The sequence below is a fragment of the Carlito syrichta genome, unplaced genomic scaffold (genome assembly GCF_000164805.1).
Source record: "Carlito syrichta isolate Samal-C Ts95f unplaced genomic scaffold, Tarsius_syrichta-2.0.1 Scaffold304360, whole genome shotgun sequence".
NCBI classification, from domain to species: Eukaryota; Metazoa; Chordata; class Mammalia; order Primates; family Tarsiidae; genus Carlito; species Carlito syrichta.
In genome coordinates this window covers 285,368-309,374 of record NW_007248456.1, presented here as the reverse complement: position 1 = coordinate 309,374, position 24,007 = coordinate 285,368, and the positions used below count along the sequence as shown (strand labels likewise).

At 34.5% G+C, this 24,007-nt stretch overlaps 1 protein-coding gene across 4 annotated transcripts in view; it reads right to left on the bottom strand.

The window, feature by feature from the left end:
• The window catches only part of OSBPL8 (oxysterol binding protein like 8), a 193,490-nt gene that overhangs the window by 8,168 nt on the left and 161,315 nt on the right, over positions 1-24,007 (bottom strand). For all 4 annotated transcript variants that reach the window (XM_008059784.1, XM_008059787.1, XM_008059786.1 and 1 more), the window contains 9 exons: positions 23,469-23,550; positions 23,074-23,172; positions 21,128-21,224; positions 14,755-14,853; positions 12,684-12,781; positions 10,532-10,621; positions 9,145-9,281; positions 7,347-7,532; positions 6,957-7,044 (listed from right to left, as the gene is read on the bottom strand). In XM_008059784.1, the coding sequence (XP_008057975.1) occupies positions 6,957-7,044; positions 7,347-7,532; positions 9,145-9,281; positions 10,532-10,621; positions 12,684-12,781; positions 14,755-14,853; positions 21,128-21,224; positions 23,074-23,172; positions 23,469-23,550 (976 nt within the window). The remainder of the gene's footprint in view (positions 1-6,956; positions 7,045-7,346; positions 7,533-9,144; positions 9,282-10,531; positions 10,622-12,683; positions 12,782-14,754; positions 14,854-21,127; positions 21,225-23,073; positions 23,173-23,468; positions 23,551-24,007) is intronic.

Sequence of the window (24,007 nt, the reverse complement as noted above, 5' to 3'; positions counted from 1 at the left end):
AAAGACCCAACACAGAAAGAGAACTACAGGCCAATATCTTTGATGAACATAGATGCTAAAATTCTCAACAAGATCCTAGCAAACCGGATTCAACAACACATCTCAAAAATCATCCATCATGACCAAGTAGGCTTCATCCCTGGGACGCAAGGCTGATTCAACATTCGTAAAACCATAAATGTAATTAAAAACATCAACAGATGTCAAAACAAAAACCACATGATTATATCACTAGACACAGAAAAAGCTTTTGATAAAATTCAGTACCACTTCTTGATAAAAACCCTTGAACATCTAGGCATATGTGGAACATACCTCAAAATAGTAAAAGCCATCTACGAGAAATCCACAGCCAGCATACTCCTAAACGGACAAAAATTGGAACTACTTCCCCTGAAACTGAAACAAGACAAGGATGCCCACTCTCACCCCTCCTGTTCAATACAGTATTGAAAGTCCTGACTAGAGCAATCAGAGAAGAGAAGGCAATCAGGGGTATCCAAATAAGAAAAGAGGAAGTCAAAAATTATCTCTCTTTGCAGATGACATGATTGTGTACCTTGAAAACCCACGAGAATCTGTCAGAAACCTCCTTACACTGATAAAAGACTTTGGCAAAGTCTCAGGGTATAAAATAAATGTGCAAAAAACAATCGCATTTCTTTACACCAATAATAAACAAACAGAAACCCAAATGAAAAGCACATTCCATTCACAATAGCCACACACACACACACACAAAAATGAAATACCTTGGTATCTTCCTAGCCAGATACGTGAAAGACCTTTATAATGAAAACTACAAAACAATGCTCAAAGAAATCAAAGATGACACAAACAAGTGGAAAAATATTCCATGCTTATGGGTTGGAAGAATCGACATTGCTAAGATGTCCATTCTACCTAAGGCAATCTACAGTTTTAATGCAATACCCATCAAAATTCTTCTCAGACCTAGAAAAAAAACAATACAGGAAAGGAATTCATATGGAAACACAAACGACCAAGAATAGCCAGAACAATCCTCAACAACAACAAAAAAAACAAAGCAAGAGGCATCACATTACCAGACTTCAAACTTTACTATAAAGCCACAATCATCAAAACAGCTTGGTACTGGTATAGTAACAGGCATATAGATCAATGGAATAGAATTGAGTTTCAGAAGAGAAACCTCAGTTTCTCAACCAACTCATCTTTGACAAAGCCTCCACCATCTACTACTGGGGAGAGGAGAACCTATTCAGTAAATGGTGCTGGAAAAACTGGCTGACCACATGCAGAAGAATCAAACAAGATCTCTAACTATCCTCATACACAAAAATTAACTCTAAATGGATCAGAGACCTAAATGTAAAACCTCAAACCATAAGAACCTTAGAAAATGCAGGACATACCCTTGGAAATTGGAACTGGCATCCAATTCCTGAGAAATACCCGAAACACACAGGCCATAAGAGAGAAGATAGACAAGTGGGACCTCATTAAACTGACAAGCTTCTGCAAAGCGAAAGAAACCACAAGAGAGCAGGGAGACAGCTCCCAGACTGGGAAAATGTATTTGCCAACTCCAGGTCTCACAAAGGCCTAATATCTTAGATCTACAAGGAACTCAAACATGCTGAAAAGAAAAAAACAAACAACCCCATTACAAAGTGGGCAAAATATATGAACAGACACTTCTCAAAGGAAGACATCCAAGCGACCAACAGACACATGAAGAAATGTTCAACCTCACTATTCATCAAGGAGATGTATATCAAAACCACACTAAGATACCACCTAACTCCAGTCAGAATGGCAATTATCAATAACTCAAAAAATAACAGATGCTGGAGAGGATGTGGTGAAAAGGGAACACTTCTACACTGTTGGTGGGAGTGTAAACGAGTGCAACCTCTATGGAAAGCAGTGTGGTGATTCCTAAAAGCTCTAAATATCAACCTCCTATATGACCCTGCAATCCCCCTAGTGGGAATATATCCTGAAGAACTCAAATCACTCTATAAAAAAGATACCTGCACATGTATATTTATCACAGGATTGTTCACAATAGCAAGGACCTGGAACCAACCATGCTGTCCATCAAGAGTGGACTGGATTAAAGAAATCCAGTCCACGATAGATATATCACGGTACATATACATGATGGAATACTATACAGCCATTAAAAAGAACAAAATCATGAATTTCACAGCAACCTGGATGGAACTAGAGTCTATAATACTGAGTGATCTCTCACAGAAACAAAGATCTGAGTATCACATGTTCTCACTCATATAGTGGACCTTGAACATCTATCATAATACTATAAGAAAAGGACTGACAATGTGGGAAGCGATGGGGGGAGTAGGGAGAGGAAAGGAGGTAGGACTAATGGTAGTCAATATCTGTCTGGGGATGGGGAGACACCCCTTATCAACAAGGGTGCCTGAACGATGCATATTTATAAACCTGATCCTTAACTGTACCCCACAATTTTAAAATAAAAAAAAATGTTTAAAATGAAAAATATATATATTTACACGTGTATTTACACACACACACACACACACACACACACACACATTTTATAACATTTAGAATACAAATCCACATTCCTAGAGTGGGTTCAAACTGGAGATTGACAAATAGTGAGAAGCTCACTTAAAATGACAAGGGAAAACAGTATACAACTAGAATAAACAAAGATGTATTGTGATCAGTAAAGTCTACCTCTGGAAGGAAATACAGATGCCTTGAGTGTCTCTATCATGTTAGAGTTGTTAAAAAAAAAAAACCACACAATTTTAGAAGTTCTTGAATTTTTAAATTATGATAACATATAAAATACAATTTGCCATTTTAATCATTTAAGTGTACAATTCAGTAACATTAATTATATTCACAGTGTTGTACATCACCACTATTTCAAGACATTTTTACCATCCTCAAGAAAAAGTCTAACAATTAAAGCATTTCCTCCTTCCTCTAGTCCCTGGTCACCTCTAATCTTTTCTGTCTCCATTAACTTTCCTATATATTTTATATAAGTAGAATGATACAATATTAGTCCTTTTGTGTTTGGCTTACTTACTTATTATATTTTCTTTCTTTTTTTTGAGTTGCAGTCTCACTTTGTCGCCCAAGCTGGAGTGCAGTGACATGCTCATGGCCACTGCAGCCTCAACCTTCTGGTGTCAGACGATCCTCCCACCTCAGCCTTCCAAGTAGCTAGAACTACAGGCGTGTGCTATTATGCCCAGCTAATTTTTTGACATATTTTAGAGATGAGGTCTCCCCAAGTTGCCCAGGCTGGTCTAGAACCTGTGGGCTCAGGCAATCCTCTCACCTCAGTCTCCCAAAGTGCTGGATTATAGGTGTGAGCTACGGCGCCCAGCCAGCATAACATTTTCAATGTTCATCTATGTTGTAGCATGTAGCATAACTTGTTCATTTTTTTTTGGCTGAAAAAGACTCTATTGTATGTGCAGACCGCATTTTCTTTATCCATTCATCTGTAGATAGACACTTGGATTGTTTTCATCTTTGGCTATTATGAATAATGCTGCAATGAACATTGCTGTACTAGTATCTATTTGAGTACCTCTTTTCAGTTCTTTCCAAGTAGAATTGCTGGGTTATATGGTAATTCTATGTTTAGCTTTTGAGGAATTGCCACAGTGTTTTCCACAGTAGCTACATGATTTTACAAGCCCACTGGCAAAGTACAAGGGCTCTAATTTCTTTACATCTCCACCAACATTTGTTATTTTAAACTTTTTTGATTATTACTACTCTAGTAGATGTGAAGTAATACCTAACTGCACTTTTGACTTGCAGTTCCCTTATAACTAATAGTGATGAACAGCTTTTCATGTGCTTGTTGGCCATCTGTATACCTTCTTTAGAGAAACACCTAATGAAGTTTTTTTGTGCACTTTTAAATAGGGTTCTCTTTAAGTTAGAAGTTCTTTATATATTCTGGTTATTAACCCTTATCAGATAAATAATTTGAAAATATTTTCTCTCATTTTGTAGGTTGTCTCTTTACTTTCTTGATAGTTTTCCCTTGATGCACAAGCTTTTGATTTTGATGAAGTCCGCTTTATTTGTTGTTGTTACTTGTGCTTTTAGTGCCAGATCTAAAAATTCATTGCCAAATACAAGGTCATGAAGATTTACCCCTGTTTTCTTCCAAGAGTTTTATGGTTATTTTAGGTTGCAGATCCATTTTGAGTTAATTTTTACATAGTGTGAGGTAGAGGGTTCAACTTCATTCTAAGAAATCCAGTTATCTCAGCACCATTTGTTGAAGAGATTATTGCTTTTCCATCAAGTGGAGTTGACATCCTTGCCAAAAATCAGCTGACCATAGATTTATGGCTTGATTTCTAGTCCCTCAGTTCTATTGGTCTACATGTCTATCCTTTATAAGTACCACACTGTTTTGATTACTTTAGCTTCGTTGTAAGTTCTGAAATCAGAAAGTATGAGGCTTCTAACTCCCTTCTTTTTCAAAATTGTTTTGGCTATTCAGCGTACCTTGCAACTTTATATGAATTTGAGGATCAACCTTTCTATTTTTGCAAAAAAGTCTATTGGAATATTGACAGGGATTGCAGTAATCTGTAGATTGCTTTGGGTAGTATGGACATTTTTAAAATATTAAGTTTTTCCTACATAAGAATACAAGATGTCTTTCCATTTATTAGGTGTCCTTTAATTTCTTTAGGTACTTCATTCTTTTACATGCTATTGTAAATTGAATTGCTTTCTTAATTTCCTTTGGGGATTGTTCATTGTAGGTGTAAAGAAACACAATTAACTTCTATATGTTGATCTTATAACTCTTAATTTTGCTGAAATTCACTAGCTCTGGTAGCTTTTTTGTAGATTCATTGGGACTTTATTATATAGAATCATGCCATCTATTAATAGAGATAGTTTTACTTCTTTGTTTCCAATTTGAATACCTTTTCTTTCCTTTTCTTCTCCAAATGTTCTGGAACTTCCAGTGCAATGTTAAATCGGAGTGGTGAAAGTGGACAAGTCTGTCTTGTTCCTGAACTGATGGGGAGGCTTTCAGTCTTTCACCACTGAGTAGACTATTAGCTGTGGGTTCTTTATAAATGCTCTTTATCATGTTGAGGATGCTCCCTTGTATTTCTAGTTTTATAAGTTTTTTTTTTTTTAATCATGAAAGAGAGCTGGATTTTGTCAAATGCCTTTTCTACATCGATTGAGATGACATGTGATTTTCCCTTCTTAATATATATTACATTGATTTTATATTAAGCTTTGCATTCCTGGAATAAATCCCACTTGGTCATGGTGTATAATCTTTTAAATATGCTACTTGAATTTTGTAAGGACTTTTGCATCTATATTTATGGGTACAGGTTTTTAATTTTCTTGTGATGACTTTATCTGGCTTTGGTATTAGGGTAACATTCGTCTCACACACTAAGTTAGTAAATGTTCCCTTCTATTTTTTTTTTCAAAGAGTTTAAGAAGAATTGGTGTTTGTTCTTTAAATGTTTGGTAGAATTCACCAGTGAAACCATCTGTCCTAAATTTTTCTTTGTCTTGAGTTTTTAAATTACTGATTTGATCTCTTTACTTGTTACAGGACTATTGAGATTTTCTATTCTTTTTGAGTCAGCTTATATAATTTGTGTGTTTCTAGGAATTTGTCCTTTTCATCAAGGTTACCTAATTTGTTGGCATGCAATTATGCACAGTATTCTCTTATCATCTTTTCTGTTCCTATAAGGCTGGTAGTAACAGTCCCACTTTCATTTCTGAGACTAGTCATTTATGTCTTTTTTGCTTTCTTAGTCTAGCTGATACTTTATCAATTTTGTTGATCTTATCAAAGAACCAACTTTTTTATTTTTGTTTTTTAAGTTTGGGTCTCATACTGCCATCCAGGTTGAAGTGCAGTGGCACAATCACAACTCATCACAGCCTTGACCTCCTGCGCTCAGGTGATCCTTTAGGCTCAGCCCCCAAGTAGCTGGACTACAGATGCACATCACCACGCCTGGATAATTTTTTTATTTCTTTTGTAGAGAAGAGGTCTGGCTATGTTGCCTAGGCTGGTCTCGAACTCCTGGGCTCAAGCTATCCTCCCGCCTCAGCCTCCTAAAGTGCTGGAATTACAAGCATGAGTCACAGCAACCATCCAAAGACCCAACTTTTGGTTTCACTGATTCTATTGTTTTTCTACTCTCTGTTCTATCTCCATTCTAACTGTCATTATTTTCTTCCTTCTGCTAGCTTGGGTTTAATTTGCTCTTCTTTTTTGGTTTCTAATGGTATGAAGTTAGGTTATTGATCTGAGTTCTTTTTTAATGTCATTCACAGCTATGTATTCCCTTTGAGTACTACTGTATCTTATAAGTTTTGGTATGTTTTTGATTTTATTCATCAAAGCATATTTTAATTTCCCTTGTATTTTTCTTTTTTTTTTCATTTTAATTTTTATTTTGAAATTGTTGGGTGTATTTTTCTTTGACTCATTGGTTTTTAAGAGTGTGCTATTTAATTTCCACATACTTGTGAATTTCTCAGTTTTCCTTCTGTTAATGATTTCTAGCTTCATTCCATTATTAAAGATACCCTCTATGATACCAATTTTTAAAAAATTTATTGAGACATTATATGACCTAACCTGGAGAATGTTCTATCCTGGAGAATGTTATGGTCTATCCTGGAGAATGTTCCATGTACACCTGAGAAGAATGTTTCTGCTGGGTGAATTGTTCCATACGTGTCTGCTACATCAAGTTGGCTTACAGTGTGAGTCAAGTAATCTGTTTCCTTATTGATTATCTATCTAGATATTCTACCCATTATTAAAAATAGCACACTAAATTCTCCATCTGTTGTTGTAAGGCTATTTCTGCCTTTAATTCTGTCAATGTTTGCTTCATGTGTTACTTTTTTCATCTAGTTACTTTTTTATTACATACCATTGGAGTACGATGTTTCACTTTGGTCTGGATAACACCATCTTTTTCAAACTGTATCATATCGTTAAGTGGGTCCCATGGTCGAGTACTACATAATTGAAAAAAAAAGACCACCTGCTTAATAACTAAAGAAAGAACTTCAACACTTTCTATTCTGAAATTAGATTTTCATTAACTATGTACATAGTTCTTATATTAAAATTTGACCATCTCTCTTCTGATCCTCAGTTTATTTTATAGTCTACTATCAGAACTGAGTTTATAATGAATGGAACATCAAGTTTAAAATATGGTTTCACAGAAAAACTACTTCAACTAACAATAAATATTCAGAAATAAAGGCAAAAACTATGCTAATATAGTGCTTGAAATACTCTTTTATACACTTACTCGGCAAACTTGTAATGCCATTCTCCTGTGAGTGGATCAAGTTCAAATAACTTGCAAGTCCACTCTTCATTTTTTGTTTTCCGATCTCTGGCAGTTTGTCTTTGAGCTTCTTCCAAAACATACTTCTCTTGAGTAGCTTCTGTTTGGTCTTTGGCATTTATGGCTCGAGTTACTCGCTGCCAGAGTCTAACATGTATGCAAAAATAGTATTTTAAAAAAGCAACAGAAAAAATATATATATATAGAATAGGCTGAATCCCCTTGAGAGAAAATAATGCTGACATGGATTTCTGGCTTTGCCAATAGTTATGTTCACATGCTTAGCAATGAGTCAAGATATAAACCCTATTCTTTGAGTAGAGTAACACCTGTTCATAAGTGAAGACTAATTTTTTTTGTGGCAAGATAAGTTATTATATGGGTTCTTAAACATATGATAGTGAATGTTGCTGACCCAAGATAATAGAAATGTGATGAAAGTAGAGCTCAATAATCTATACTTTTAACAAATACTGTTTAAGATCTACTGGTCCCACAAAGATCCATTAATGAAATGCAGTGCTTCTCAACCTTGGATCCATGAAATACCAGAGAATTTTAAAAATCAGAATCTCTAGGGTCAGACCCAAGTATTGGTTTTTTAAAACGTTTCCTCAGATGATTTTAATGTGCTGACAGTGTTGAGAACCACTGAATTAAAAGAAAAGACTCTTGAGGTAAAATGATTTCATGTACTAGTTTTTCATCTGTTAAATAAAAAAGTATAATATCGATATCCCACCCATCTGGGAAGGCAGCATGTTGAAACTTAAAAAAAAGGCTTTGGACATGCAGATTTGTGCTGAACCCTAGATCTGCCACTTCTTAGCAGATGCACTTAAAGTTAGTTACCCTAAGTTTCGCTTCTGCATCTTTAAAATATGCTAAATTATTTAAAAAATTATCATATGCCTTGGCAAAGCTTAGCTCAGAACAGAGAACATCATGTGGTTATGGCTAAAACACAATTTTAAAAACTAAGTGTATACATATTCTTCCGTCTTTGGCAATTTTAGTTTTGAGTATAGAAGACTAAGTACACACAGACTTGAGTCCCTGTGAGACAGAATGTTACACATGTGGGAACATGCAGTAAGGACTAAGCTGCATAATGTGTATCAAGTGCCTAGCAAAGCACCTTTTACACGGAAGTCCCCTTTTCCTAACACAAAGAGAGAAGAATAAAATTGGGAATGTGTATACAATATTTTTGATTCAAAAATATAAGTGATCTAGCAAGAATTTCATGACTAAAGGGCAGAAACTGTGGCTTTAATTATTGTCCAACGAATGTAAGTCATTTAGAAGCCAGCTCCTTCAGGAACATTATTCTTGTGTTTCAGAGAATGAAACAAAAATGGACTCTGTACCATTTCCTTCACCCAGAATTCCACTTGCCTAAACCAGGCTTGAAAGCAGTTGCCAGGTGGAAACTAAGAATCACTAATTAGTACTATAATTTTAAGCAAACAAAGAAGTTATTTCTTAAAGGTACTGGAGAAGATAAGAAGGGAAAGAAAAAAAAAATAAGACATTTTAGTTTTGAGCTGCAGAAAAACAAGACAATTTGTATTATATTTATTTGACATTCACATATACCCAAACAGAATACTGCCACATCCCACAAATGATAGACTATTTTGCTGAATTAAAATATGACAGAACACAGAGAAAAGTGACCACATCACTACACATCACTAAAAGATTAAAAAAATACTCTTTGAACTTCATGAGGCAAGCTGAAAAATGGTATACTTACTTCTCTGATTCAAAATCTCCCTGTTCTTCAAATTTTACAGTATGCCTTATTAATCTCCATTGCTTAATGTCAGGTGTTGGATTCCAGAAAACCTCTGAATTATCAGTCTTTTTGTCATTAATAAAAACTTCACTATCCTATATTTAAAGAAATTTTAAAATGTAGAGAATTTTCTTTATACAGTATAGTTATATAATGACAACTATATACTTAACCCTCCAGTAAAACACATTTTAAAAACAAATATAACTAGCACTTTTCCAAAAACCTCATATTTCTTGTCATTTTTACAAAAACATTAAGATTAAATATGTAATACTAGCAAACAATTTTTAAAAATTGCTTGGATATACGGCAAGTTCATGAGATTTCACAAGTTTTACTTAATAAATAGATTTCAAACATTACAAGCAAAGCCTCAACAACAAACTCCAAACTGTCAGAGTAGAGCATAATAGTTGTTGCAGCTACAATGAGATGCTGTTGACTATCCATGGATTCAGCACACACACACCATACCCACTCTTGAAGAGCCTTTTTCAACATTTAAAAATTGAGCATAACCTTAGAAATTTCACTTTTAAAAAAATGAATGCTGCTTTATCTTTTTTCCAGATGACATTCAGATGGAAGTCAATTAAAACTTTTTTTCAGAATGTATGTGGCCACTTAGCCAAGTCTCTAAATACAGTTTCATTTTCTTATATTTTGTATCATTTTCTGATTATAATGCAGAAAGTAGCATATTCTCAGTTTTTACAGTGAGGACGCATCTAGGTAATACCATGATGCTTTTCATTCAATTTAAGCTCCTCTTAACAAAATTACATCAATATGAATTTGGGTCACCAGAGAAGAAAGTCATTGCTTTCATATACTACAATATTCTTTCCATGTTCCTCTAAAAGAAATGTAACTCTAACCGAAACTATGCTCTTTCTTCTAAGTGAGAGGAAGTATAGTACCATATTCAAAAGAATAGTCCTGAAGCCAGAGTCCCTGGGCTGGAATTCTGGCTCCACTACTTACTTTGAGCAATTTATTTATGTATTTGATTGTTTTTAGTTGGAGCAGCCCTAGTCTTTCAGTCATCCCAGCCAGGCATCAGACATGTGAGTAAGTGATAAGCCTTCATATGACTTCAGCCCCCAACACCGAGTCACTCATTGCCTGCACGTCTTCCTGAGGCCCCAGATGAAGTATTACATAAAACTAAACATAGTTGATAACAGTTAAACACCAAAGTATCTGCTACTAAACTTATGATTATGTAGAATAGTGATGTTTTTAGCAATTGAATAATAAGCTTTTAATTTTAAAATGCGATTGCTAATTTTATTCCAGAGAATAAAATTATTTTTGTAAAACTGATATGCAAAATACTTACCCAATGGCCTTCCAGAGTAGCTAGGACTTCTTTTCCCAATTTAAGTTTCCCTGATATTTGATTAACACAGTCACTACTCCCTAGAAATGGCTTTTAAAAGACAAAAATGTTAAACATCTTACTTTTAACTTACACTTACATATAATGTAGACAAAACAACAAAAAAGTAAATATATAGTGACAGTGCTCTTCAAGGCAGAAATGGTAAAATACTGATTCAAATTTTAGTTAGAAGTGTTTAATACAAAGAAATTTGAATCGCTGCTGGGAGACAAATAGGTAAAAATAGACTATGTGAAAGCTAAATCAACATATTAAGAAAGATCACATTAATAAACAGACTCACGTCCTGTGCTCCCTCCTGACTGTTAAGACTGTGCCCTATCAACGTGACATTATAATAAGCAATAACAACTCAGTGAACCTAAGGAATTTAATGATCTATTGAAAGAAATAATGCCCCTTCCTTCAAAACAAAACAAAGTAAAATACATAGTCAAAAAATCCTCCAAGAAATAAAATTAGAAGGAATATGCTTTGAGTTACTATATTGCCTTACTGATGTCTCTCCTTAGGGACAAAGGTACTATATATATGACCTCTTTTATCGTGACTTTCAAGCATTTTTACACCATTCAAGCAAAAAGTTGTTAAGGTTAAAGAAAAATCAAACAAGAGGTAATGCATCAAATAATACTTAAGAGCTCCTTTTTATTTGAGCAAAATTGCTGATCAGCTAGATATCAATATAGAAGCAATTTAGTAATAAATACTACATACTTTAAAGAAATATTTGTATCTAAACATAATGTACAGTTAATTGACATTGTGAAAAGGTCTCAAATTTCCCTTTCATTCTGAGGCAGACAGAATTTTCCAAAGATAACCTCAACAATATCTACCCTGCAAATCTCCTCTAGCCTGCATGTTCTTCCTCAATGAGACCTTACCATACTCCCATTGAGAAGGGGTTTATATGCCTTCTCCTTGAATTTGAGTGGGCTTGTAACTCTTCAACTAATAGAAAGCAGTGGAAGTGATATAATTTAGCTTCTGAGACTGGGTTACAGAAGGCAGATGCAGTTTCTGCCTTGCTCACTGGGACACTTGCACTTGGAAACCTAAGCTGTCAAGTAAGATGTCTGACTATGTTGAAGACGCTGTGAAGTCAAGTCACATGGAAAGACTAAGCATACAGGTGCTCAGATTGGCAGTCCCAGTCTTTCAGTCACCCCAGCCCAGGTATCAGGCATCAAGTAAGCGACAAGCCTTCAGATGACTTCAGCCCTCAATCTGAGTTCACCAGTAGCCTGCAAGTCTTTCTGAGGTCCCAGACATCCGTGTAGCAGAGACAAGCCATCCACAATGTGCCCTGTCCAAATTCCTGAGCCACAGAACTCATGAGGCCCAAACATGGTTATTTTTAAGACTGAGCTTTAAAGTAATTTATTATGCTGAAATAGTAACTAATACAACTCTCAGTATATACAACTAGACCCATGAGTTGACACATATCATCTGGTATTTTGTAAAGCAATGCTTTAATTTACTAAGAAATTTCTATCCAATCTCTTCTTAAATCTCACCTCTTATATAATACTGACAGTTTTAATCATTAAAATTAAAAACAAAATGTGATATCTTTGTATTAATTTGAATCTTCCAAGGCTGCTGTCAATCTCAAGATGTTCACCCAGCTTTGCCCTTAACCCTTAGATGCACTTGTCCTTGACATGACATGAATTGTGTTCTTGATTTAGTCCTTAATTAGGAACTAAATGGTGCCCTTTATTCAATTTTATTTTTTATTGTTTTTTGAGTTGGAGTCTCACTCTGTTGCCCAGGCTGGAGTGCAACCATCATAGCCTCAACGTGCTGGGCTCAGGTGATCCTTTGGCATCAGCCTTCCAAGTAGCTGGAACGATAGGTGCGTGCTACCACACCCAACTAATTTTTTGATTTATTGTAGAGACGAGGTCTTGCCATACTGACCATGGTGGTCTCAAATCCCTGGGCTTAGGCAATCCTCTCTCCTTGACCTCCCAAAGTGCTGGGATTACAGGTTTGAGCCACTGTGTCTGGCCTTATTCAATTTTTTTTAAAACACAGCTCCCCTTTAATGAGGTGATATCTACTATCATTCTCAACTAACCTTTAGTTTAAATTCAAGTATTGCACTGTATCCAGTTTTTTGACATGTAATATTGACTGTTCCACCAAGCTCCAGTGTCATTGTACCATAAAGAATTCCTAAAAGGAAAAAAAAATTGGACAAAAAATTGGAGAGAGAGAGAGAGACAATGGCTAATAAGAAGCAGTTTTGCAATCTTCTAGGAGAAACATATAATTCAAGGGCATTCTGTCTCACCCAGTAAAAATCTATAATATAGACATAAAGTTGATTCTGTAGGATATAAATGGATAACAGCTGACTCACAATATGTGCAGATTCCATTTTTGTAATTTACCTACTCAGTAAAATACCAATACCCACAGTACTTTTGTGGTCACTTGCAAACGTGTGCAGAGTAGCAAAAAACTCAAGTCACCAGATGCATACATTTCCAGCTGAGGTCAAACAAGGGAACACTCTATCTTCTCATTTCAGCTCCCATACTATAAAATAAGTACCCTTTTTGCAGTATATTTAGTACCACACTTTTCATGTCTTTTGTGCATTTTTGTTGCTATTTAAAATGGTCCCAAGCGTAGTGTTGAAGTACTGTCCAGTGTTTTTAAGTTCAAGAAGATTGTGAAGTACCTTACAGGGAAAATATGTACACTAAAGTTTTGTTCAGGCATGAATGTTGTTGTTAGTTCAGTGTTAATGAATCAATAATACATAATTAATGTAATAATTAAAGAAGGTGTCTTTAAATAGAAACACATATAAAACAGGGTTATATACTGATTGGTTGACGAAAATGTTATGACAAGGGGCTCACAGGAACTAAACCTCAGATTTCCCCTAGGAGCAATGTTTCAATAACTGCAGATTCAGTATCTCTGGTAACTTTACGTAACATACTACTACAAATAACCAGAATCAACTATATACGTAAAGGAAACTCATAATTTTCCTATTGCTAGTTGGATATAGCATGCATAGCTACACGGAATATAATTTTATTTATGCCAAATGATATAAAATTTAAAAATATGTATTCTTACCAATTCATAATTAAGATATTTATCTTCATGTCTTTTTCAAAAACTATACATGAAGCTCTAAGAACCATCTAGCCTAAAGCCACAAGTTGGCTACTTTTGTGCTAACTTAGCTGGCCTTGGATAAGATTCTTTGGCCTCCCAGGCTCCTCACCAGTGAAATGAGGCCATATTAAATAATTTCTGTGTTTTCGTGGATTAGTTCCTAAAATAGAGGATAATTAGCAAAAAAAGTTATTTTTAAGAAAGGGGTTGGAAAGGAAGATACAAATAATGACTAGGCTTAATGTTTAAGCTGATGCAAAATTGTTAAAAGTTCAGAACATGGATTCAGAGCTTGACTTTGCCATATCTTTCTTGTGCATTCTGAAGCAAATTAAATCTCTTTAAGCTTCATTTTCCTCATTCTCAAATCAGGAACAGTAGTATTTCTACTTTAGAGGGCAGCTGAAATGACTACATGAGCTGGGTGCCTAGCATGTCGTAAATGACAGTTATTAATACCCTTATCTGTTTTCTAATAATGGAGAAAAAGCAAAATATATTAAGTTTAAGAGATTGCCAAACGGAGATGAGAATTTTTTTAAAAACTGGTACATTAAAAATAGTGAATTTTAAAAATAGTATATTAGTTCTCTTTCTCTCTCTCTCTTATTTACTTCCTAAATAAACTTTACTTGAAAACTTTTTTAAAAAATAGAAAATTAAATTTTAAAGGGTGGTGGTGCAAGAAGATGAAAATCACCTTTAAGGATTCTGAAACAGTGGAAAGTTTCATCAAATTTCAAAACCTGCACATAAGGCAAGTGCAAAGAAATTTTATTATTATAAATCAATTTCTTCCACTAAAGCACATATCACAAAAAGTCCATTATGGATGAATTAATTCACCACAGAAATAGTTAGCAAATAATAGTAATAATCTTAAGTATCTGTAAACCAAGATGCTTTCAAATAAATCTGACTCTAATCTCAAAGCCTAACAAATCACAGTCACATACAGTTGCTTAAGAAAGTTTAAGAAATATCTTAACTCCAGTATAGAAAATATTTACCTTTACAATGAGCATATGGCATTGTCATCACATAATCTTCACCTCTATTCAAGAAAGTTAACCGTGCTTCTCCCTCTAATATTGCAGATAGTGAGTTTCCTGAAATAAGTATTGCTTATTAAATTTCACAAAACTAATTCAAATTCAAAACAAACGAAATGTACTATTTAGGACACCTACCAGATATCTACAGGGGAATGTCTTTAAAATGTCTCAATCTCAATGTGCTTACCTTGTATCTAAAACATATTTCTTTCATATTCCTATTCTTATAAAATGAGTACTTAAAAAAGGTATGGTTATATGGTTGTTATGTTATTTATGTGGGTCACAGAAAAAATCCTAAACATGTAGAATATTCAATGAAACATTTTCACTCTATAACATAAGTCCCAAGCTATAAATACTTATAACTGATACAATGATCCTGTAGATGATTTACAAAAATAAAACACCAAAATACAATCAACTATAAAATTTTTTGGTAATTTCTTCTAGCTTTTCTCCTGTAAGTATTTTTCTCTCCTCCCTTCCCAACCTTTATTGAAGCATAAATTTACATAAGTGACCCATTTTAATGTGAAATTTGATAGTTTTAGAAACTTCATAGGGTTATATAAACACTACCACAATCAAGATATAGAACTTACCCTCACTCCAAAAAGTCCCTCCCTGCTCCTCAGCAGTCAATTCATTCTCCTAGTCCCAGGACACTACTTACTGGTCTGTTTTCTATTGCTGGTTTTACCTATTCTAGAATTTTGTACAGATGGCATTATAGAATAGTTTATTGTGCTCAACTTCTTTCACTTAGCACAATGTTTTTCAGATTTATTCACACTGTTGTATCAGTATTCCATTCCTTTTTCTTGTTGGTTAGTACTCTATAGTTGTGGTGTATCCATAATAGTTGATGAACATTAGTTTGTGTTCAGTCCTGGACTATTATGAATAATGCTGTGAACATATATGAGCATTTATATACAAGTCTTTGTGTGGACATCTATTTTCATTTTTCATGGGTAAATATTACGGAGTGGAATTTCTGAGTTTATGGTAGGTGTATGTTTAACTTTAGACCATCGTTTTCCATATCAAAACCATTTGATCGTATGTGTGCAGGTCTACATCTGAACTCTATTCTATTCCATTAGTTTATATATGTATCTTTATGTCGACACTACACTGTATAGATTAATATAGCTTAACACTGAAATTAGGCAATGAGAGACCTATTTTGTCTTTTTCAAAATTGTCTTGGCTGCTCTGGGTCCTTGGTATTTCCTTGTCATTTTAGAACCAGCTTGCCAATTTCTTTAAAAAGCCTGCTAGGATTTTGACTGGGATGGCATTGAATCTATAGTTAAATTTTGGGAGCTCTGACATCTTTTTTTTTTTTTTTGAGTTGGAGTTTCACTCTGTCGCCCAGACTGGAGTGCAGTGGCTGCTCCCAGTCACCGCAACCTCGATCTGTTGGACTCCGGTGATCCTTGCACTTCAGCCTTCCAAGTAGCTGGAACTACAGGCGCGTGCTACCATGCCCAGCTAAATTTTGATTTATTGTAGAGATGAGGTCTCGCCAAGTTGCCCAGGTGGGTCTTGAACCCCCGGGCTCAGGCAATCCACTCACCTCAGCCTCCCAAAGGACAGGCTGAGCCACTGAGCCCGGCTTGACATCTTAATAATATTAAATATTTCCATGTATATGAACACAGTATACCTCTCCCCTAATTTAGGTCTTTTAAATTTTTTCTCAACAATGTTTTGAGGTTTTCAGTATACAGGTCTTACACATCTTTTATTACATTTATTTCTAAATATTTTACTTTGATGAGTATTATTGTAATCAGAGTTGTTTTTAAAATTGCATTCTGAGTTGGACATGGTGGCATGTATCTGTAATCCCAGCTACACAGGAGGATCTCTTGAGCCCAGGAGTTCCAAGACCAGCCTGGGCAACGTTGTGAAACCCCTACCTAAAAACAACAACAACAAAAAAAGATTCATTCTGTAAAAGTTAATTTCTAGTACACAGAAATACAACTGATTTTTGTAGTTCAATCTTTCATCATGATATACATCCTTTTAATATATACTTTTACTTATGCGTATGTGCATATACATATTATCCTTTATATATATTGATTTGTTACTGATTTGTTAAGAATTTTTGCATGTATATTCATAAAGGGTATTGATCTGCAGTTTGCTTTTCCTATAATATCTGGCTTTGGGCTTTTCTTATAATATCTGGTCTCATAACATGACTCCCTTTGTTGCATTATTTGTAAGGAGCTGTGTAGAACTAATATTATTTCTTGCCTAAATGTCCAAAAGAATTCAAAACATTTGGATATTCTTGAAGAAAGATTTTTAATTACTAAATTAATTTCTTTGATATAAAGCAGTTAAAAGTTTACACCTCATCTTGGGTCAGCTTTGGTCATTTGTATCACTCAATAAATTTGCCCATTTCATCCAAATTGTCAAATTTATTAGCATAAAACTGTCCACATCATTTCCTTATCATCCTTTCAGAGTACGAACAGATTCTACATTGATTTCTGATTTGTATCCTCCTTTATTCTTGATCAGTCTAAAATTAACTCCTGGATTTCTTGACTTTCTGTATTGTTTCTCTACTTTCTATACTGACTTCTGTTCTTTATCATTTTCTTTCTTCTAGTTGTTATGCATTTAAACAGCTTTTTCTCTAATTCAATAGGTTAAAAAGTCAGATCAATGACTACTGCTTTCTTTTCTAATTGAAATTGACAAATTTCCTGCTAACCATTGCTTTCATTGCATCCATAAATCTTGATATGCTGTATTTTTATCCTTTAATTTAAAATATTTTCTAATTTCCCTTGTGATTTCTTTTTTGGCCCATGGTTTATTTAGAAGTGCTTTAATTTCCAAATATTTGGAGTTTACCTTGGCATCTTATTATTTCTATTTCATTGAAGTTGCAGAACATACACTATATGACTTCAGTCTTTTGAAATTTCGACTTGTTTTTTGGTCAAGTATGTAGTCTATACTGGTGGAAATACCATAAAAATACATGAAAATAATGTGTATTTTGCAATTGTTGACTGTAGTGTTCCAGAAACATCAATCAGGTTAAGGTAGTTGACAGTGTTCCTTCAGGTCTTCTATATCTTCACTTGTATTTCATGTAGTTGTCCTATCACTTGTGGAAAGACAGTGTTATCCTCCAACTATGACTTTAGATTGACTCTTTTCTGCCCTTAATTATGTCAGTTTTTGCTTCATAAATGCTGAAGTTCTATTATTAGATGAACAGGCATTTATGATTATGCTTTCCCAGCATACTTATCATTATGAAATGCTTTTCTGTATCTCTGTTAACACTCTTTGTCTTGAAATTATACTTAAAGTTTGTATAGTTTAGCTTTTAACTTTTACTTTCCATTTACTTATGATCTATTTGTGTCTTTTCTTTAAAGTGCATTGGTTCTCGTAGTTTTATCCAAACTGACAATCTCTGTCTTTAAATTAGAATATCTGTGCCATTAACACTTATATAATCATGATATTGTTGGGTTTTGGTTTACCATTTTATTATGTGTTTTCTATTTCTCCTTCTGATTTTTGTTCCTTGATCAGATTTTCCTCTAAAAATTATTTAAAACTTTTAAATAATTTATTTTCTTATTGGCTTTTTATGCTTTTTGGTATTGTTGTGTGTGTGTGTGTGTGTGTGTGTGTGTGTGTGTGTGTGTGTGTGTGTGTGTTTGCTTTAGGATAGGGCTTCTTAACAGTGGCATTATCAACATCTTAGACTGGATTATTATTTGTTTTGGGGGCTGTGCCATGCATTGAAGGATGTTTAGCAGCATCTCTAGCTTTGACCTACTGAATCTTCCAGTTGTGAAAAACAAAAATGTCTTCACACATTGCCAAATATCTCCTGGGGGCAAACCTGTTCCAAATTGAGGACTACTACTGCTTTAGGGATTACAAATATGAGGGAGAAGGCCGGGCATGGTGGTTCAGCCTGTAATCCCAGCACTATGGGAGGCCAAGGCGAGTGGACTGCTTGAGCCTGCAGTTTCGAGACCCGCCTGGGCAACTTGGCGAGACCTCGTCTCTACAATAAATCACAAAAATTAGCCAGGTGTGGTGGCGTGCATCTGTAGTTCCAGCTACTTGGAAGGCTGAGGAGGAAGTATCGCCTAAGCCCAGCAGGTTGAAGCTGCGGTGGCCATGAGCATGCCACTGCACTCCAGCCTAGGCAACAGAGTTAGACTCCAACTCAAAAAAAAGCCCACAAAAAAAAAAAAAAATCTTGAGACAAATATGAGGGAGAACCCCAAAAAACCCATACTTATCTTTTGGAAGGTAGGCCCCTTGTAGTACAGGCTTCTTCTGCTAGGTAAGTATTCTAGGAACCCTTCAGCATCATTATACCAGCTAGCATTGTTGTAAGAGGCTGCATTGCTTCAGTGAGGATTTTTTTGGAGATTCTTTCAATGTGTTTGCCTATTTCATGATGGGTGATTTATGAGCACATCTGCCTATAAATCGCGCTGAGGGTTCAGCAACTTTTTACCAAAAATGGCAATCCCTGTGCCCCACCAGTCCTATCTACCCAATCTTGCCCCAAGTGAAATTTTTTGTTTCCCCTGAAGAAAAAAGTCCTCAAGGGGAAACGTTTCGCCAATGTGGAAGAGGTGAAACAAAAAACAGCAGAAGCACTAAAAGGCATCAAATTGACAAGTTCAAAAACTGTTTTGAGCAATGGAAAAAATGTCTTGATAGGTGTATTGCATCAAACAAGAGAGTACTTTGACAGTGACCAAAGTTCAAACATGTAAGAATACGGATGCAATTTTTTATAAATAAATTCCAGGGTTTTTTTTTAGGTCCCCCTCGTATTTATCTCTAAAATTTTGCAGTCCACTTACAGTTAACATTATACCACTTTATAAAAAAACAGAAAAATTTTGCAGCCTGTAGGTCCATTCTCCTCCAGGCCTTTGTGTTACGGTTTTAGGTATTACATCTGCAAATGTTATAAAACTCACAAGAAAATGCTAACGTTTTTGTTTTGAACAGTAATATGTATTTTAAAGAAGCTGAAAGAAAAAAATGTCTTTTGTATTTATCCAGTTATTTAACAATTTTGACAATCTTGAGTTCATGTGGATTTAATATATTCTTTCAAATTATATTTAAAAAAGATAGCTCTGATGTATGCAAATTATACTATAACAGAAAAAAGAAGGCCAACTGCTGAAGTAGTCCCAGAAAATGAGCTATGTACCTCATACTCAGTAAAAATTTCTACACTCATAAAAGCCATAGAAGATACACTCATAAAAGCCATTTATACTTGGTTGGGGTTGGGGAATGTGGAGGGATGGAAAGATGAAGTAGAGAAAGGAATAACTCAAATATGAAATATATTGAACTTTAGAAAAAAGCCAAGCAATCATGCTCTGAAACAAACAAAAGGTTAAAAACTCCCAAACAAACCAAAACAAACATCAAGGGAAGTAAGAGACATCTTGAAGGAAAACAAAGGACATACATTATGTTCCTGATTAAAATTACTCTTAGATCTCCCTGTCACAGGCTTATCTATGATTCAGCACCCACCTCTTCTTAGGTAAATATAATCAGACTATATATTTTACTATATTTTATTTTTCCTATTTTACCATAAGAATTATTTTCTCTCAGGTTTAACATTTTCTGGATGAAATTTAATTCTTTGATTTTTCCCTATTTTAAAAAACAAATAAAAACCAAATAAATTAAAAACCAAATAAAATCATTTAAGGTTATATATTTTCTACTGGCAAATAGCTTTGGCTATAATTTGATTTGTTTGAATTGTCAAAGTTTTTGTGCCAAAGGTTTCCATTATAACCATATTTCTCCATTTTTTTCTTGTACTTGCAAAATTTTTTATTGGTATATTATCTGGTCCAAATTTTTGGCTGAACCTGGACAAGTATTCTAACTCTACTTGGATTTTCTATCTCTATATTCAAAGACTAAAACAGAAAGATTGGTCTCTCAAGTACACTGAGATAAAACAAAACAAAAAAATTGGCAGGGTTAAAGGCGAAATAAAAAATCATGCACTAAAGGGCTACAGTAGGCAATCATTCTGCTTTCATGAGTGATCTGTGATGAGTTTACATCTAAATGATGAACTTATATGAAATGAGCCATAACTTTATGAATAGGCAGAAATGGGCTATTATTCAAGTAAAGATACTTAAAAAGACATAAAAACAATTCCTTGCTGAAAACACCTCAAGATATTATCTAAATAAAAGCGCACCAGAAAACATCACCTCCCAGGAAAGGGTGCAGGTTGGGACAGAGGGGAACTTACCATAAAACTTGGACTTAGCCAGGATACTACCACTAAGGCAAAATCCATCTTTTCGGTTACTAACATAAAAGGCAGATATTGGTGGATGATGGGACACCTATTAAACACATAAAAAAAACCATAAGATATGAAAATATATGCATATTAATATGAAATTATCAAAAGTTCAAAGCTTTTAAGAGGAAACATTTGGTAAGTAATAAAATTAAATATTGTTGGTATAGTAACCAGCCTCTGTCTCCTAATAAAACTCACCTCCTGGTAGTCACACTACTAGGTAGGCTCCTCTTACACCATACCAAAGTTGGTTTGTATTGAAGTGATGGTAAGACATTTCTGAAATTAGGTTACAAAGCAGTTTCCATTTTGAGTTCTCTCAACTATTAGTTCTGAAAAGCCAGCTTTAATATTGTGAAAAACCCTATAGAGAGGCCCATATGGTGAGGAACTGAGTTCTCTTGTCAAGAGTCACAAGATGAGTTTGAAAGGCCATTTATCTTCCAAACCAGTCAAGCCTGGAGATGACTGCAAAGCTGACTGACATCCTGACTGCAAGGTCATAAGACACTTGGAGCCAGAGTCTCCCGGTTAAGCAGCTGCCAGATCCCTTAACCTCATCAAATGAAATAATAAACACTGTTTTAACCCATTCAGTTTAGGCAGTAATTTTTTACACAGCAAATGGATAACTAAAATAGTGGCTGTTCTTCATATGGATTACTGAATTGGCTGCAGAAAGAAAACACAAGCTTTGACAAATATGTTCTTTAATAACCTAATGTTTTCAATATATTTACATCTCATGTTTCTTGAAATGGGACAGAGCTAGAATCAATCTAACTCTTATAAATTTTGTGGAGAATTATAGTACACTAAAATGCAAGGTAGTAAAATTATTAACTTTTAAAAAATGCATATATAAGTGGTTTTGATCTGAGGGGTGTATCAAAACTTCTAGAGGAAGTAGAAGGTTTTTCAAAGAACCTATGGTCTTCTCATTCTCCTTACACTCAAGGTGAGAATTATCATAATAAGGATTGTTGTTATTGAAAGAGAATGTCATATTTTCTTCAGGTTTGTACAGATAGAGGAGACTGAAAATCATGAATATAGATATACATAAGTTTACATTATTGAAGGTTTTAAAATTAGAAATTTTCTGACAGCCTACTATGTGTACAACAAAAGGAGAAGCATTGTTGGAGAGAAACAGAGATATAACCTCAAGGAGCTAACAATTCAATTAGGAAAATAAATATTCTATAAAAAGGTAAATAATACAAATACTAACATAATAGCTAGTGGATAATCACAAAAAAATAATATATAAGTTAGAGAAGGGAAAAATCACTGGGAGCTGCAGTCATATGTATCACGAAGTTGAGCAGGTCGGGGTATTTTTAGATGAAGAATAGCTGAGAAGAAATATTGGGATAGGTGAATTAAACTTAAACATAATGAAACAAGAAAGTGTAAGATCTGATTACCTAGTCCTGAATGCACAGGTTTATCTATTGTGGAGGGCTAGGGAGGCATTTAATCTGAGATATATTTGTAAAGCTATGGGGGACCTTGAATGCCAAACAAATGGGTCTAAATTTGATTTCAGAAGTGGAGAACCACTGAAGAAATTTGAACATGATTATAAAGGTGTGCTGGAAAATGGGCATGGCCAAAAAAATAAATAAATGAAAAGGGCAGGGCAGGGGAAAGAAAAAATAAAAATTTAATTTTGGTCAAAAGATTCCATGAGTGTAATAATAATACTTGGGAGTATTATTTTGTAGTATTTTAGTAATACTTAGTACTATAAGGTTAAATGCTTACCACATGTTTACTAATAAGAAAGGCTAAAGAACAGTGAGATCACTGAGTTAATATTTTCTATAAAAATATCCCAATAACTTCCAGATCAGTTTTATTTCTGTTACATGCTTTTCTAATACCTGTTCAGCAATATAGAATGTTTTGCTGTTTGTTCTAGGATGAATCCATAAGCAACGGAAAGTTTCACCCAGTATGGGATTATAAGGTTTCTTCAGTCCCTAGTAAAAAACATACAAGTTTCAAATTACAATTATGGAAAATTCCAAATAGTTTTATCCAATCAAAACAGGTTTACTCTCTCATCTGGGAGCCATCCCTATAATATTTCATAGCAAATAAAATTTACATGAAATAAAAGTAAATGACTTCAACCATAATATAGGTCTAAATGATCATGTATTTTGCTATTTTACTAACTCAAAGAGGTCCAGTAATATAATTGTTAATAATCTAAAGATGATATAAAATATAAGGAACTCATAAAAGGCTAAAGACAGTAAAATACAGACATTACCTTTGGCTTTTTATAGAATCCTGACAAATACCACTTCACTACTTTCTTCAAACGGAAATAAGGATTTTCTTCAAGGGCAGCTCTAAAAAACAAAATGGTAAACAAAATTTTTACAGAATATATCACAAAATTATCTCTCATCAACCAATAATTGAGTATGATATAATTGGAAAGCATAATTCATATTTAAAATAGGTGGCAAAACAACCAAGTCAGTCAGTTTCCAAGAATCATTTTTCTTAATCTGTTCACTTTCCCCCATTCCTATTCTTTGATATACTGCCCAGGTCTTTGCTGAAGTAGTTTTTGGAAACTCTTCAAACCAAGCTTTCTGAAGTAGAATTCTGCAGAACCCAGGCTTTGTAAGAAATTGTGACTGAAAAAAATAAACAGATTTTGAGACTGGTATACTACGTGATGCCCGGCATTTGCAATGGTGGGCACTGGCCAAGCAACCCCATTAACAATTTGTTAGAGGTCTTCAGTTCCATATGCCAGTGAAGGATCGGTGTGTGCTTGGTTGAGTCCAGTCTCAGGTG